Source organism: Mixophyes fleayi, chromosome 1 (genome assembly GCF_038048845.1).
Source record: "Mixophyes fleayi isolate aMixFle1 chromosome 1, aMixFle1.hap1, whole genome shotgun sequence".
In the NCBI taxonomy this organism is placed as follows: Eukaryota; Metazoa; Chordata; class Amphibia; order Anura; family Limnodynastidae; genus Mixophyes; species Mixophyes fleayi.
Window position 1 is genome coordinate 231,388,596 of NC_134402.1, and position 17,039 is coordinate 231,405,634.

The 17,039-nt window shown below is 41.5% G+C and overlaps 1 protein-coding gene across 2 annotated transcripts in view; it reads left to right on the forward strand.

Annotated features, from left to right (window-relative positions):
• Positions 1-17,039, forward strand: part of CPAMD8 (C3 and PZP like alpha-2-macroglobulin domain containing 8) — a 135,466-nt gene that overhangs the window by 99,637 nt on the left and 18,790 nt on the right. For both annotated transcript variants that reach the window (XM_075207118.1, XM_075207108.1), the window contains exons 36-40: positions 6,908-6,995; positions 11,077-11,151; positions 14,409-14,514; positions 15,506-15,616; positions 16,121-16,333. In XM_075207118.1, the coding sequence (XP_075063219.1) occupies positions 6,908-6,995; positions 11,077-11,151; positions 14,409-14,514; positions 15,506-15,616; positions 16,121-16,333 (593 nt within the window). The remainder of the gene's footprint in view (positions 1-6,907; positions 6,996-11,076; positions 11,152-14,408; positions 14,515-15,505; positions 15,617-16,120; positions 16,334-17,039) is intronic.

Sequence of the window (17,039 nt, forward strand, 5' to 3'; positions counted from 1 at the left end):
CAGGTGTGTCTTGTCATTTTCCGTGCGTAGATAGCCCTTCTGTTTCCACAAAATAAAATAAATATTCGTATATATTTACATTCAATTTCTTTATCACCAGTTTCTAGTTATGTTTCTTACTCTTGTAATATAATACCCACATTGTAACAAACTGCTAGTTATTGGGCATAGTACATTTCTCTTTCATCCTATTTGGGGAACACTGCTACCATGGGTTGAAAGAGGTGGAGGTGGAGTTGGCACTTAACTAGTTAACTTGTTAATTTGTAACATGCTGACAGTCCCCTATCCTCTGCAACCCCCTGTAGCCTCCCAGTTTAGATTAAGTGCCCAAGGGAGTTCGGTTTACTATAATGCTAGGATGTTTTTTTCCTTAAAAATGTATTCTTTACTTGTTTTCTCTTTTTCTCCCCTAAAGAAATCCTTTTAGCGATAATGTGCTCTGCTGAGGACAGAGCACACACATATTGATGTGACTGCAAAATTGGGCTGTCATACAGTGAGAGACGTGCGGCTCTCCATGGCAGAATGTCTGTTATCAGCATTGACAGGCGGATAGACAAGCCACTGTCATGCTGACACCTGCCCGACACATTGGCGCTGACTTTACTGGCAGAGAGCGCTGGTAATCGGATCGATGGGAGCCGCCATTGCAGGAACATACCAAGTCCCCTCCTTGAGAAAAGGAGGGGGAAACGTGAAAAAACATAACTAGGAATTGCCTGCATGCTTGAGGTACCAACATTACTGTGGACTTAATGGTTAGTAGCCTCAGCTAGCGTTATAACTCCAGGAGTGAGAGCAACTTTTTTGGAACACAAAGAACTAAACTACCAATTGGAGCTCCCCTACCATCAGGACATATTTGGACTCTTCCAATAAAAGCGCCAAGACACTGCCTGGGAAATAAGCAGACACTACTCCGCTTACAGACACTGCTGACAGACTGCTCTCCTGTTCACCTATATTAGCCTCAGGTAGGCTAAGTGTCTAATTCTACATATTAGACATATAATATCAGTAATTCAGCCCCTGTTACAAAAATGTCTGAAAAAGGAAAAGCACCTTGTGCAAAATATTATATTATAAAATGTAAGGAAAAATTACCTAATGGACAACAGGACCAGGGGGCTCTTTATGTTAACTGTGATGTGGGGGCCCAGACCGTGCAAGCCCAAACTAGCTCGCCCCCACCAACGGAGGCAACTGAATGGGCAACCTTGTTTACGCAGACAGTTGCTACATTGATTAAACTCCTCGCTAAGCTGGCCGAGATACCCACGGTTGCGACGGTTCTCCCATCCACCTCTGTGGTGCTAGACACAAAATTAACAGACACTATTATGGGGGCTACTGAGTCTACGGGTTTGGAACAGGTGAGACCGGGAGAACCGGTTTGGTCTGCATCCCTGGTCAGCGGCCTAGGTCGATTAAACCGGTTCTTGGATTCCCCAAGATCCAGGTAGTCTAGAAAAAAGCGACATAGATCTGTAAACCCTCTTCTGTCCCTCTCAGATTCCGAGAGATCCGCAGAAGAGGAGGGGGAACTTAGAGATGACTCAAATTCCTCACAAATTATGGATCTGGAAGAATCTCCCAGATACCAGGACATTGACGATCTGGTACTAGCAGTACATCAGGCACTATATTTTCTGGATTTAGAAGAACCCAAATCAAGGTCTCTTTACAAAGATAAGGAAACGAGCGATCCGGTTCCCACCCTCAGTGAAGCTAAAACAAATTGCAGAAGGTTACTGGAAACAGAAAGATCGCAGATTTGTGATCCCAAAGAGGTACCTCTCCCTGCATCCCTTACAGGAAGAAGACTTGACCCATTGGGAGCAAGTCCCAAAGGTTGATAGACCAGTGACATGCTTTGCTTGCCATATCACCATTCTGATCCCGCGCATAGTGGCCCTGCAGGACACCATAGACTGTAAGATAGAGGGATTTTTACGAATTCATCTATGTATGGGCAGGCGCCTCATTCAGACCAATGCTGTCATCAGCATGGGTCGCCAGGAGGATGGAAGCCTGGACTGATCAGTTGGCAGCCGGACTGCAGAATTCAGACCTACTTCCCCTTGCTCTGCACCTTAAGGAGGCTTCAGGTTACTTATATGAGGCTGCCCAAAATGCGGCCTCCATTTCCTCCTTGGTCTCAGCATTGGCAGTCGCAGCCAGAAGGACCTTGTGGCTGAAGTCCTGGGACGCAGACACAGTATCAAAAAAAGTCATTAGAATCACTATCTTACTCAGGTGAAGTGGTATTTGGTCCTGAGCTTGAAAAATTTTTTTCCCAGGCCACAGGAGGTAAATACAAATTCCTTCCAGTTAATGTACCAAAACCCAGAGCTCCAATGTTTGGCTTATTTAGACAGCCCTTTCGGGGAGGCTCATTCACCAGAGGCCAGGCGAATAGAGCCAGGTCGGCTGGAAATAGAGGTCAATCTCAATGAGGTAGGTCTTCTTACTCCTCGTGACATCCCCCTCCCAAGCTCCCAGGAAAAAACGGCAGCCTGACTACCGTCCTCCTCTTCTTGCAGCGGTAGGAGTCAGGGAACGACTGCGTCTGTTCAGAGATCAGTGGGCAATGTCATCACGATACCATTGGATTCATGGGATCATGATGAGGGGATATATGATGGACCTGGCTGGTCCAGCCCCATGTCGATTTTACGTAACCTCCATTCCACGCGACCTGGAAATAAGACAGGCGATGCTCCACAGTGTCACCTCTCTTCTTTCCGCCTGAGTCATTTGCCCAGTTCCTGAACACCATAAAAGACAAGGTTTCTATTCCAACCTATTTCTAGTCCCAAAGCCAGATAGCTCATTTCGACCAATTCTAAATTTAAGGCTGTTGAACCTGAGAGTGGACAGATTTTGCATGTAATCCCTTAGATTGGTATCAATGGGCTGGAAGGAGATGATTTCCTGGCGTTAATAGACATCAAAGACGCTTACCTGCACGTACCCATTTGGAAGCCCTCCTACGATTTACAGTGGGACACTCTCATTATGAATTTCAGGCTTTTCCCTTTGGACTCTCTACAGCATCAAAGGTATTCACAAAAATTATGTCAGTAATGACTCCTTATCTTCATTCAAGAGGTATATAAATAGTGCCTTATTTAGATGATCTGCTGATAAAAGCCACATAAGCTCACCTGCTACTCCAGCACCTAGAACACCATCAATATCCTGGAACATCATGGCTGGCTCCTAAATCTATCTAAATCCCAGTTGATTCCCTGCCAGAGGATGATTTTCCTGGGACTCAATACACAGGAAGATACCCAGAAATGGAAGGTATTCCTCCCAGAGGAAAGGAACCGATCATTACAGGACACTGTGACTCAGGTTCTGGCCTGGCAAAAGAAATCTATCCACCTCTGCATGTGCCTCTTGGGAAAAATGGTGGCATCTTTCGAAACGCTTCCCTACAGCCGTTTCCATTACCGCTGCCTCCAATGGGATTTCTTGACAAAGTCGTCGGGATCCCAGCTCCACTTGGAACGCCAATTGATAAGATTATCTCCCAAGGTAAGAGCTTCCTTTCAATGGTGGTTGACCAAGGCCCATTTAGTAGTCAGCAGGTCCTTTATTCCATGGACCTGGATTACAGTGACCACGGATGCCAGCCTCAAGGGCTGAGGAGCAGTGGCCCTACATCTAAGGTTACAAGGTCTTTGGTCAGTTTAGGAAACTTCCCTCCCAATCAATATTCTGTAACTGAAGGCCAGGCTGATGGCCCTGCAGGGGGCCCAAACCATCCTTTAGGGGTTCCCAGTCTGCTTGCAATCCAACAATGCCACTGCGGTGGCTTATGTCAACAAGCAGGGGGGGACCAAGAGTACAGGAGCAATGGAATTGGCAGCACAGATCTTAATCTGGATGGAACAGCATGCTCCATCCATCTCAGCCGTATTTATTCCAGATATCCAAAACTGGGAGGCAGACTATCTCATCCACCACGGGGTAATGCCGTGAGAATGGTCCCTCCATCTGGAGGTTTTCCAGTCTCTGGTCTTATGGTGGGGTCTCACGGACCTGGACATCATGGCATCAAGGCACAACAGGAAGGTACTCCGGTTTTGCTCAAGGGCAAGGGAACTATTGGCAGTGGCAGTAGACATTATGACCATACCCTGGGATTTCAGCCTAGGAGTCCTCTTTCCTCCCATCCCCATGATTCCCTGAGTCCTCAGAAGAGTCAAGCAGGGGGGACTTCCATTAATCCTGGTAGCTCCTGCTTGGCCATGCCGTGTCTGTCACACGGACATTCTGAGGCTGGCGGTGGGTCAGGCTCTTTGACTACCACTACTGGGGAACCTTCTTCTCCATGGACCATTCCGACATTAAGACCTACCTCAGCTGGCTTTAACGGCATGGCTGTTGAAGCCAGTCTCTGGAGGTCTAGAGATTTCTCACCGAAAGTAATGGGCATCATTCTACGGGCTTCAAAAACTGGCTCCTATCTACCACCGTATTTGGCGCACCTACATTTCATGATGTGACAGACAATCTTGCCATATGGCATCTTTCCGTCTCCCCTGGGTTAATTTCCTTCCTCCATGAAGGTCAGGAAGCAGGTCTGCATCTGGGATCATTAAAAGTGCAGATCTCAGCCCTTTCAGCGTTTTTTTCACCTCCGCCTAGCAGACATTGGGACCTTTTTGCAAGGGGTCCGGCATATACAGTCATCTTATGTTCCGCCCACGGCACCCTGGGATCTCTCTCAACCTGGTCCTGGATATGCTTGAAGAACCTCCTTTTCAACCCTTGCATTCAGCGGACCTGAGGTTCTTAACCTGAAAGGTTGTGTTTCTGCTTGCCATTGCATCAGCTTGCAGAGTGTCGGAATTGAGGTGCTCTTTCATGTAGAGAATCATACCTGTTTTTTTATGACCATAGAGCGGTGGTCCGCATGGTCCCTACGTTTGTACCAAAAGTAGTTTTGGATTTTCATACAAACCAAGAAATAGTGGTTCCAGTTTTTAAAGACAGGGAGCTGTCCCCAGGACCACATCCCATGGATTTCCTGGATTTTGGTTATAGCTCTCCGAACTTATGTCAGAAGACCATCCAAGATTCATCGAACATATTCCATATTCATTGTTTTGGATTCCTCAAAGAGGGGTGGCTGGCTTCAAAGCAGTCAATTTCTCCTTGGCATACCTCCACAATTAAGCAAGCCTATGTCAATGCAAACTGTCCTGTGCCAAATAGCATTACTACCCATTCCACCTTTTCTGTAGGGGCGTCTTGGACCGCGCAAAATGGGGCCTCGGCGGACCAGTTGTGCAAAGTAGCCGGCTGGTCCTCAGTCCATACCTGGTTTTTCATGACCATAGAGAGGTGGTCCACACGGTCCTTTCGTTTGTACCAAAAGTAGTTTTGGATTTTCATACAAACCAAGAAATAGTGGTTCCAGTTTTTAAAGACAGGAAGCTGTCCCCAGGATCACATCCCATGGATTTCGGTTATGACCCTCCGAACTTATGTCAGAAGACCATCCAAGATTCGTCGAACATATTCCTTATTCATTTTTTTGGATTCCTCAAAGAGGGGTGGCTGGCTTCAAAGCAGTCAATTTCTCGTTGGCGTACCTCCACAATTAAGCAAGCCTATGTCAATGCAAACCCATTCAGTAGGGGCGTCTTGGGCTGCGCAAAATGGGGCCTGGGCGGACCAGTTGTGCAGAGTAGCCGCCTGGTCCTCAGTCCATACATTTCACAAAATTTTATCAATTCAATATCTTTGCGTCTGAGGATGCCTCCTTTGGCCGTAGTGCACTACGTGCCGGGCTGTCAGAGATGTCCCTCCCTTAGGGGGGCTGCTTTAGAACGTCCCCATGGTAGCAGTGTCCCCCATATAGGATGAAAGAGAGAAAAGTATTTGTATACCTATGATAAATCCGTTTCTCTAATTCCATCTGGGGGACACTGTGTTCCCTCCCTTCTGCTCTTCTACTGTGATTGGTCTCTGGTTGTTTGTCTACGTCCTTGAGGCTTTATAATTAAACTGAGGGAATACAGGGGCTGGCAAAGGGGAGCAGACTGACAGCATGTTACAAATTAACAAGTTAGCTAGTTAAGTGCCAACTCCATCTTCACCTCTTACAATCCTTGGTAGCAGTGTCCCCCAGATGGAATCAGAGAAACAAATTTATCATAAGCATAAAATTCCTCTTTTTTTTTAATAGTGAGTCTTGACATCCTGACATTAAATTATGAATGTAATATTAAATGCTGTATTTACAGATAATTGTGCCTTAGGCTTCTTTAATTTTAATAAATATACAATAAGGGGGGAATTCAATTCCCCCCCAGAATACAGTCGCGGTAAGTGTATTACCTTTAATACAGTGCATTTAACCTGGCTTTCTGCTCGCAGCTCAGGGAGATAGGAGCAAAAATCCAGCATTGAAATTACTGTATTAATGATAATTCCGCGCACTATTACCATAATATCAGTAATAGTGCACAGGCCACGTTACTTTTTACAGTAACGCGGACAATTTAATTCCCCCCTAAATGTGTTGTTATATCCCATGCTTTCTTTTGTCCATCTGTATAACACCCCTAACTCAGTTATTTTAAGTGGGCATGGGCCTTTGCCTAGCCAAGCTGAACAAATAAACAGGGTCTCTGTGTGGTCTCATATAACAATAAGTAAATACAACAGTGTAATATAAAGATTTAAAATATAGCAAATATTGCTCATGCTTATTAAAATGTTTTGTTGTATTACAGCAATTTAACCTATGGATTTAAACTGATTGTTTCAAGATAACGTCTTTACGGACTTGCATAAAAAAGCACTAGTGTAAAGATCCGATAATAATAAAAAGGACTTCTCCCAGTGAGATTATTGATCTCTGCATTCTTCCTCTTTTATCTAGATGGCTTCATTCTGGGGCTTCCAACATGGCTGTGCTGGAGCTGTCTCTGCTGTCAGGGTTCCGAGCAGACGTCGAGAGCTTGGAACAGGTAATAAGTTCATTTGGTTTCTGGAGCTTTGAATTTTACCTGCTTACAGGTAACTTAACCTGTGGTAGTTGTACTACTTGTCATTGTACCTTAATATAAGATGTATTTATTTCTTTATTTACTGTAGAACATTAGCTTGACTGAGAAATTTAATTACATAATGGCACCAGTATTCGAAAGCATTGTATAGTTTACATGCAACAGTACAAATAACACAATATCTAATTGCTAGAAATGTTTTCAAATGCTGGTATTTGGGGAATTCATTGGAGCACGTCCAAAGTGAGAGAGATCATTCTTTACAGGAGGTGAACTATTTAGTCCAAAAGTCTCCGGCTCCCCTGCTGGGCGAAAGGCATTTAGTGTGCATTTTAGAAGGACTAGGGCGACTGATCCGCTCTGGTGGGAGCTGTTTTTACAACTTCCTAGAGGTCTACAAGACTTTTCACATCTGGATTTAATTGGGTCAGATTCAGCTTTACTTGGAATTCTTCTTTATGTGACCAGCTTGAAGGACACAGTTTGTTTAATTTGGATGTAAACTGTAATTGCTTGGTTTAACCCCATTAAGTTGGCAACAGGATAGACCTAATTCAGCGATTAAAGGGACATGCATCCTAAAATACAAATTGATCCAATAAGAAAGGACATCTTGTATCTTTCATACATTTTTATGTAAAAGTTTCAAAACACAAGAGAACTTCATTGGCATTATATTTGCACTTTTGTTATAAATGAGGAAAATCATTTCAGAGGCTGACCAGTGTGCTGCAAGACTTAAAGACAAAAGCACTGATGTACCAAGATTGCATTCAGGTACAAAATTTGACCGAAACCACCCAGACACTTGCATTAGACCGATAAAATACAATTTCTGATTGTTTACTACTGTTCAGTGCAAAGTTTGCACCTAAAAATCTTCAGTCTATCATGCCCCTGTCATAGATCTAGAGTCTCAAATACAAGCTAACTAATATAAATATATATATATCGTCCTAAACAAGGCTAGTGTGTATGCAGTCCATGGACCGAGCGATCGGAACATCGATCGCATGTAAAATCGATCGGCATAAAAAGTTGGTGGAAAATTCTGTAGTGTGTACCTAGCTTTAGTCTTGGCTGGGAGATTTATCTTTAAAGCCCCCAAGATATGTTTCCCCCTCCAAGCCGAACATGGCTCTAGGAGATTAGGATCCAGACAGCGGAGCAGCAATCCCACTGCTGCCACAGCCAGAACTACATGTGTTGGGCTCCCTGGAACCTCCATCCTGCTGGCTTTACCAGAAATGTATCTGGTGCTGCAACCATCAGGCCCCGTGGGTTGCAGCAGCCCAAATGGTCCCCTTCTCACACTTGCTACTGGAGCTATCCCAGTATTGACTTCACACACTCCCCTCATACAACAATGATTTGTAATCTATATTTTATTAAATACATCATAATTACATTTGTAGGTTAATTGTCTGCTATCAAATTGACCCTAGTCTGTCTGTGTGTATGTTAGGGGGATTTAGACTGTAAGCTCTAATGAGACAGGGACTTATGTGAGTTCTCTGTACAGCGCTGCAAAATTAGTGGCGCTATATAAATAAATAAATGATGATGATGATGAATAAAATGTCATTATTCCACTATTTGTAGCTGGAAAAATGATCACACAAATGTAGTCGCAGAGAGGTTTTCTAGGAGGTGTTAACATTAAATGTTGATGTGCACCTATATATGTTGGAGGCAGATAAATAGACTCATTTGCACACAATGTAATATGTTGTGGAGGTATTCTTTCCAGATTCTGCAGCTGTCTTTTTCTACCTCCATCTGTTTAGATTTCACACTCAGAAATAAACTATTTTATTAAACGTGCCGCCCACTTTAACAAAGATCACCATGGCAGCCCCCAGTCAGCAAAAAGTGGAGGCTGGAGAACTGTAGTAAATGAATATGAAATACTTATCACTCCCACGTTTATTAGGAATTTGAATCTCATAAAAAGTACATCTCATATTTTCTCATTTAAAACTAGACTTTGAACTTTTGTATCTTTAAATGTTCTGCGAATGTGAGCCAACATTTCTTGTATGACTCAGCAAAAAGTTTCCTAAATGAGTGGAAGTGGCTGGTTCTAATTTAAATTCATGGCATTGGTAATTTAGTCCAGCACTGAAGATGTTAAAGGTTTCAAATCCCACTTAATCTATTTAGTGTGGAGGGGGGCAGTTTGGTGTCTCCAGAACCCCATGGCACAATGCGTCCTGGGCATTCCACAGTCCAGACGGAGCCCTCTCTGAAAGATATATCCGGAAAATGTGTGGTGTTCCCAGCAGGGAGAGGAATTTTCTTTTATTGGACTCATTAGAAGTCTTTAGGGCCATTTAGCAGAATCCATCAAATTGCTTTAGTTAATCAGCTCATGTACTTAACGAAATAGCTCACTGTCATCATCTATTATTTCTAACAAATGATACAAATACTCCAAAATGTTTACATTGCACAATACTATGTTCCATACTCATATATATAACAATGGACTCTATTCGTTTATGTACAGTACATCATAGTAGCAACAATATATAAATACAATCAGCATGACAAATAATACAAATGAGCTACATTTTGAAAAGGAGACATAAGTGGTATGAAAGCTGCATCCGCAAGCTTGTTAAGAAGTAAAGATTAGGGAATCTGTAGAGGAGCGCAGTCAAGGAAAGTAGAGAATCTCACACAGAGAGAAATGGCAATCAGAGATTTAGGCTGGGTACACACTACAGAATGTTCCAACCAATGTGTTATCTACATCGATTTTACTAACAACTGAAAAAAGAAAAAAGTCACGATCAGCATGCAGATTCATGCGTACACACTATACATGTTTTAAAAAACTTACCCTCAGATCTGTGCTCTTCAACTGTCATAACCATCGGCTGAAAAGATCATGACTTGGTGAACTCTATGGAGATCCCTATCGTGAGCGCAAACACACAGCAGGATTGGAATGAGATTTTTAAACGGTATGACCAATCAAAGGAAACGATGATCAGTACTTTGGAACGACTCTCGCTCATCGTGTAAGTGTACACACTTACACAATGTTTGGGCCGATAATTGACTGAAAATCCTGTACTGTGTACCTAGCCTTAGGGAATGAAGAACATGTACAATTAATTACACTAGATGTCATTTAATTCTACATCAAATTCCTTTACTTCTACCTTATGTAGCTTTTATTGTTTATATTGCTTCTATTTGTGAACTGAATCTTTCTTTTAAATTGCAAGTATATATATTTTATTATTAACTTGATCTAGTTGCTTTTGTTTTTTGCATATCTTATATTAATGCTTATTACATTAAAATGAGCTTCCACTAAGCTAAATTACCTATTATTTTGCTTCTATAGCACATACTCATACTTGGTTACTAAGCCTCACTTGTTCCTTTTTATTTTTTCCTTTTGTTTATATTTAGCTTACTTTTAATACATATGGAAAAAATAATCTGCTCCTTGTTTCATAATAAAACAAAGCAAACACAATGCTTTATGTAATGATTATCATTATCTCTTTTTGTTGTACCTTTTGAAAATCTGTAATTATCTAAAGCATGAAGGTACTGGCTTCGTACCACCCACCTCCTTGCAAGCAATCAGGGAAGAAGTTTGAATGTTGACGGAACACTCCGTGACATATGATTGATTGTCAGCATCTCACAACAAATCATAGCCCAACATCCAGTGGCATAACTATAACTACAGCTGCCCTTATGGCAGATACATGATCAAAGGTCCCAGAGGTTCTGAGGTACTGTGAACTCATACATGGAAACCATTAACATTAAAGTGAAGTTCTCAGCTCTGTAGTATGCTTGGCTCCATGACTTTATCTGTCCTCATGTACAAAATGGGGCAGTAATGGGAAATATACCATAATAATATATTAAGTTGCGTATTTAAGTAAATCATAGGATTTGTAATTTCTGATGTTGTGTTACATTTGACTAGTACAGATAAGCACAGTGTCCTTCATGTGTTACTTGTATTGTATTTAATATATATTGTATATCTTTAAAATTGTCTCTTTTACAGTTGCTGTTGAATAAGCAGATTGGCCTAAAACGCTATGAGGTGGAAGGGAGAAAAGTGTTATTCTATTTTGATGAGGTTAGTGTGTCTATGTTTCTGTTTTATAACCTCTCAGTTCTAGAGTGAAAATGTATGTATGTTTGCATAATGAAAATTGACGTTATGAAGCATTTATCTTAACTATAGTGCTCCCTCTTTATACAACCCCATTTATACCACCACCTTTGCTTACCACCAGGTATATTCTAATTAAGAGTGTGTGTTAAAATGTTTAACGGCATTACATGCCATTCTTACTGTAATGCCAGTTTTACCGGGGTTCTAAGGTGTTGTAGTTTGCAATGACCAACCTGAGGATCAAAATTGAGATGTAGGAACTTTGGGTAACATGTGACTGGAAAGAGTTACAATGAGCATTGTATTGCTTATTTCATTTTTGCCTAACAGTAATTGCTGTCAGTAAGCCCTGGCATACCAAATAACACACAGTATCTTAAAAATATGCTTCTGTATTGTTGTAGGAAGAAAATTCATTTGTGTTAATCCGCTACAAATTCTTACTACACTTCTGTAACACCCTAGCTTATATGTTTTCTGTCCAACTAGGTTGGCCACATATGGGCCTACACAGACATTAGACCTAACAGTTAAATGACAGTGTCAATTTCAGATTTGGTTCCACACATGGGCCTGTCTGTCAATTCTGCAGTTAAGCCAAGCGACCAGATCACACAGGGGCCTATTAGTATAGGTGGCAGAAGACTTCACACAGACAGAACGGTGACCCACTGAGTGGATTCCAATTGAAATGATCTTAAGATACACTTGCAAGTCGTGTTAGGACAGGAATAGCACCCTATACATCTAGTGATAGTCCACCTTTCCTCATCAGCAGGGCCGCCAAGAGGAATTTTGGGTCCGGGTACAGCAACTTCATTGGACACCCCCTATAGTTGATGAGCATGTAAAGTTATGCGCTGCCACCTTGCCACCAAAGGAGGTGTGGTCATATCATTGGGGGTGTGTCTGTGCATCATTGGGGGCATGCTCAGCAGGTGAAAGCACTAGGCCACCCTCCTACAGAAAAAACCCTGCATTGCTGCGTACACCATTGGCAGAAGTGTACAGCGCCCACTTGCTGGAGCGTGGCATATGTCCCAGATAGGGGTCTTCTAGGGTCACTTAAAATAATTATTTTCTGGCATATTTTTATAATTTCTTTGTTGGGCATTGCAGTAAGTTTCGGGCCATACACAATGTGCAGGCAAACTAAATTCCCAATTATCAACTGATATGTATACACACACACAAGGCAAGGTATAATGTTATATATCCTAATTAGAGAATGCAGTAATTTGGTGCTACAGGGCTCCTGTATTCTAGGGGAGGAGCAGGGCTCCAGAAATGCGCACATGCTTTACTCACACATGCCCCCTGTGCCCAGCAGCACCAAAAAGAACGTTTAAAGCTGCAGAGAATAAAAGGTGATAGTGTGCAGTGTAGGCTTGGGCCATTGGCATGGCTGGGCATCGGTAATTAGTACCTCCCCCCACTGCTCTCTGTTCACCTGCTCTTCAGACAGTTAGATCTTTTCTATCTACAGGTCTTCTTTTGTGCAGTCATTGTCTCATACACATTCACAATTAAACCTAGAAAAAAACAAGCTCGTATCTTCCTCTGACACTTTCATCTTTCATTCCTAAAGTTTTCCTGACAGGCCCACAACAACTCCCTTTTCCCAAGCTCGTCGCTTCTCTCTCATCCAAAGTGACTAGGAATTGTTTTGCAATGGCTCTATGTGCAATGTGCTTCTAATCTGGGAAATTCCTGGTGACATAATCATCATCATCAGCAGCAGCTATTTATAATTCCGCAGCGCTGTACAGAGAACTCACTCACATCAGTCCCTTCCCCATTGGAGCTTACAGTCTAAATTCCCTAATATGCATATACACACAGACAGACAGAGGGAGAGGCTAGGGGCAATTTGATAGCAGCCAATTAACCTACCAGTATGTTTTTTGGATTGTGGGAGGAAACCGGAGCACCCGGAGGAAACCCACGCAAACATGGGGAGATCATACAAACGCCAAATAGATAAGGCCATTGTTGGGAATTGAACTCATGACCCCAGGGATGTGAGGCAGAAGTGCTAACCACTTAGCAAGCCATATATGTTTTGCTTTTTTATATAAGTTCTCTGATTCTTCAACTTGCCTTAAGGTTTTACCAATACAATAATCGCAATGATAAGGGATGATATTTTGTGGGTATTTACTAAAAAAAAAAATCATGCCTGGACAGGGCATCCAATAGGAGGATGTCCTGGCGATGACTCTTCTTCCCTAACAACTCAAGGTTCTGACCCAGAGTTTTCACTGCGCACTCGCAGAGCCATTTTCCGTTACTTAAAGAAGAGAACAGGAAGGCTGCAGGGAGGGATCCAAAATTTCCTCTCCTGCGATGCTCTCCCCTTAGGGTAGAATGGTGTTAAGCCATCATGGTCAGCCTCCGAAAAGCTAGGCTTTTTGGAGCTTGTTAACTTTTCCCAGACCGCAGTGACCATTGAAAATTATGGGTACTGCGGTTTAATGCGATTCTTAGACTAAGGAGATATCTATGAAATCTCCTGCGTTAGGCTTTTTTTAGATAGAGGCGTTATGTTAAAATGTGTATACCATGTGGAAAAATCTGTTTCCTCATGGTTTATGGCTTAGTAAATAGGCCCCTAAGAAATCTAATCATCACTCTGATATGTTAGCTCCAGTTAGGTCATTATTAATATTGACTAAAGAGAAGTGAGTAGAGATGATTGCATTGCCCATATAAGTGTCATGTGACCTGTTTAGGACACTTACTAGGGAAAAATTAACGCTAAATACACATTTCTAAGCCCCCGAACACTTTGACTTCAGTAGAGTACACGTTTGGTTTTTCAAGTACAAAAATTATCTGACTACTTTGTAATTGTTATTAAATAATCATAGGCAGCATCATGGCATTTTCTTCTTTAATTAAAAAACAGCCCTGCCTGACAACAAAACACAATGTCCACTTTAATACCTTAAAAACGTATTCTTGATTTAAATGACACGTAGCAAAAACAGAAAGATTGGACTGGGTACACACAAACTAATATTCATTATCTTCAGGAACTTGCTAGGGCTAGAAGATGTTTATGATAAGACTAGGTGAATCATTGTTTTCTATGCAGATTATCTGATATCTGTCACAGCATGTTGGGAGCTGTAGTACAACACAACATTGAATGTACAGGTTGTTAGACATTTAGAAGGATGCACACCATGTCATTGTGAAGTTAATTTTTCTTACAGATACCTAGCCAGTGTATGACATGTGTACAGATGCAAGCATTCAGGGAATATATTGTGGGGAAAACTGCTCCGGTCCCTGTGAAAATCTACGACTATTATGAGCCAAGTAAGTACCAATGCAATTTACTGCCTGCACATACTGTGCAGTCATTCTAAAGCAATAAGGACGGTGTTACAAGTAGATAATCTAAAATGAATGTATTTGGTAATTCTGCTATGTCTGTTTATTTATTATTGTAATATTTATTATTCTTTGTTATTTTACATACATTAAAGAATTACAGGTATAGTGATGAATTCAGAGTGGGCAGAGCCAATTTCCGTGTATTTTAAAACAAATGCACGTTGCATTCAGTATGTGTGCCTTGATGAATCAGGTCCATATTGTTTAACACTTACTGCAGAACATCACATGAAAACCTGATGGTATAAGGGAAGGCATGGGAATGGTGGGGGATGTTTGTATTTTGGAAGTCATTCTAGCAACTGTGTCTTTAGGCTAGGAGTTAACATTTGTTGCTCCCCTAGGTCATGTTTACTTCCTAGTTTCTTCTCCATTCAGGTCCTCAAGATCCCATCAAGTGTCGCCTTTATAAAATAAATACATGTAATATTCTAGTAATTGGCCACTGTACAACATTCATTACTGAGAAACACTCAAATAATACATAACTTTCTCTGCATATGAATGGTGGTAAAGTTTGGGCGCTTTTGTGTTATGAGCCTGGTATTATAAACTGTAGTGTAATAAGGCCATGAACACAACTGTTTTAAGTTAAAAAAGACATTTAATAGGACACAGTTTAACTAACAAATTACAGCAAGAGCAACAGTTTTTCGGACTTGGTCAAACATTAGCATACCATATGTGTATTATAGACATTCTGTAATTCTGTTATTGAAGTAACTGTGTTTAATGGTTTGACAATCAGTACATGTTAGCAATCTCTGTCCCCATACAACATACTCAGTGTGTAGTTGATTTGTTGCTTTGATAGCTATAACCATATTTACTATTAATTATAGAAATGTATACATGTATTAAATGCTCATATTTTTTGCGTTCGATATTCTCTCCCTTTCTATCTTACCTACAGCGTTTGAGGCTACCAGATTCTACAATGCTAGTGAGAACAGTCCACTGTCCCGAGAGCTGTGCGATGGTACCACCTGTAATGAAGTGGAGAGCTCCATTAACCAGTGGACAGGTGAGAATGTCATATCTGTAGCTTGACCGGCAAACAAAAAGTGAGGGGATCATTTTTGATGAGAGAATGTTGTGGGAAAAATGTATGATTCTTATCATGCTATTAAATGTGCTCAGAACATATTTGTATACACACCTGTATCACAGACATTTGCTCACAATCACACACAATCAGCAGATGATTTCACTTTTCAGAAGGTTTTATGGCTCTTTTAGAAGTTTAACAAGTGCACATTCCATGCACTCAATGTACAAAGTGAAGTCTAAGCACTGCCTACCTCTAGTTCATTGGCTCAATATGCTCTTAGAACAAACATATTACTACTTGGTTACCTCTCATTTTCATATTAAGTAGCTCAGGGAAGTCATGGGAGAAAATTAATTCATTCATGTATTATGTTTCGGAATGTTTCAATGCACACTAGTGCTACGGAGTCACTTAGGAGTAGTTGAGTCACCAGGAACTTATATACTGCAATAAATGTAGTATGTATTGTTTATATAGGCTTCACTCCCACTGGTCCTTGTAATGGTGGGTACCCCTGCCTTGAAGAAGACCATTTTGAACGCTGCATGTGCTACAGAGACTGTGGATATGATGGGGACCCCATGTGTGGATCTGATGGTGTCATCTACCAGAATCAGTGTCAGATGGAGGTTACAGCCTGCAGGAACAACACCAGGATAGAGCGTGTGGCAATGTCACATTGCACCCAGGGTAAGCGTTTAACATATGCATATTGTTAGGCCTAATTTATTTAACAAGGTGAAACTCATATTCAGAGATGGAAACCAGTTTTTCAACAATATTGAATGATGTGAGAATTACTTTTTATTCATTTTAATTAATTTTTTTCCTAATTCAATTTTTAATTGCTTTGAGTGCAGCATGTGAGTCCCATATCACCAGTTTCTCACATCTCATACGGTGATGATATAGCTATTTCCTGGGCAATGTGGCAGTTTATTCTAGAGAAGTATCATACACTAGAGACGCTTTGAGAAGAAACATTTGTTTATGTAAACCCATTTGTATTGGGAACCAAGGTAAAATAAGACTGTACATTTCATTTTGTTGTGTATTGTCATGTCATTGGGGGACACTGCTATGGGTTGTATGAGGGGAGCCTGAAGTTGGCACTTAACTAGCTAACTTGTTAAATGTATCACTGCTGATACATACATACATCACTGCTGATACAGACCCCTCCCCTCTACAAGCCCTGTAGCACCTCAAGTAGCTCCTTACTAAAATAAGAAGCCACAGCTACCGATTGCTACTAGAGGAGCAGGAAACACTCGGAGTGTGGAACTAATGCATATAAAGCTCCCCCACCTCAGCTTGGACTTTTGGACTCGCCCATTTGCGCGCTAAAAGATTCCCGGGGAAGACAGCAGACTCTCCTTTGCCTGATATTGGAGAC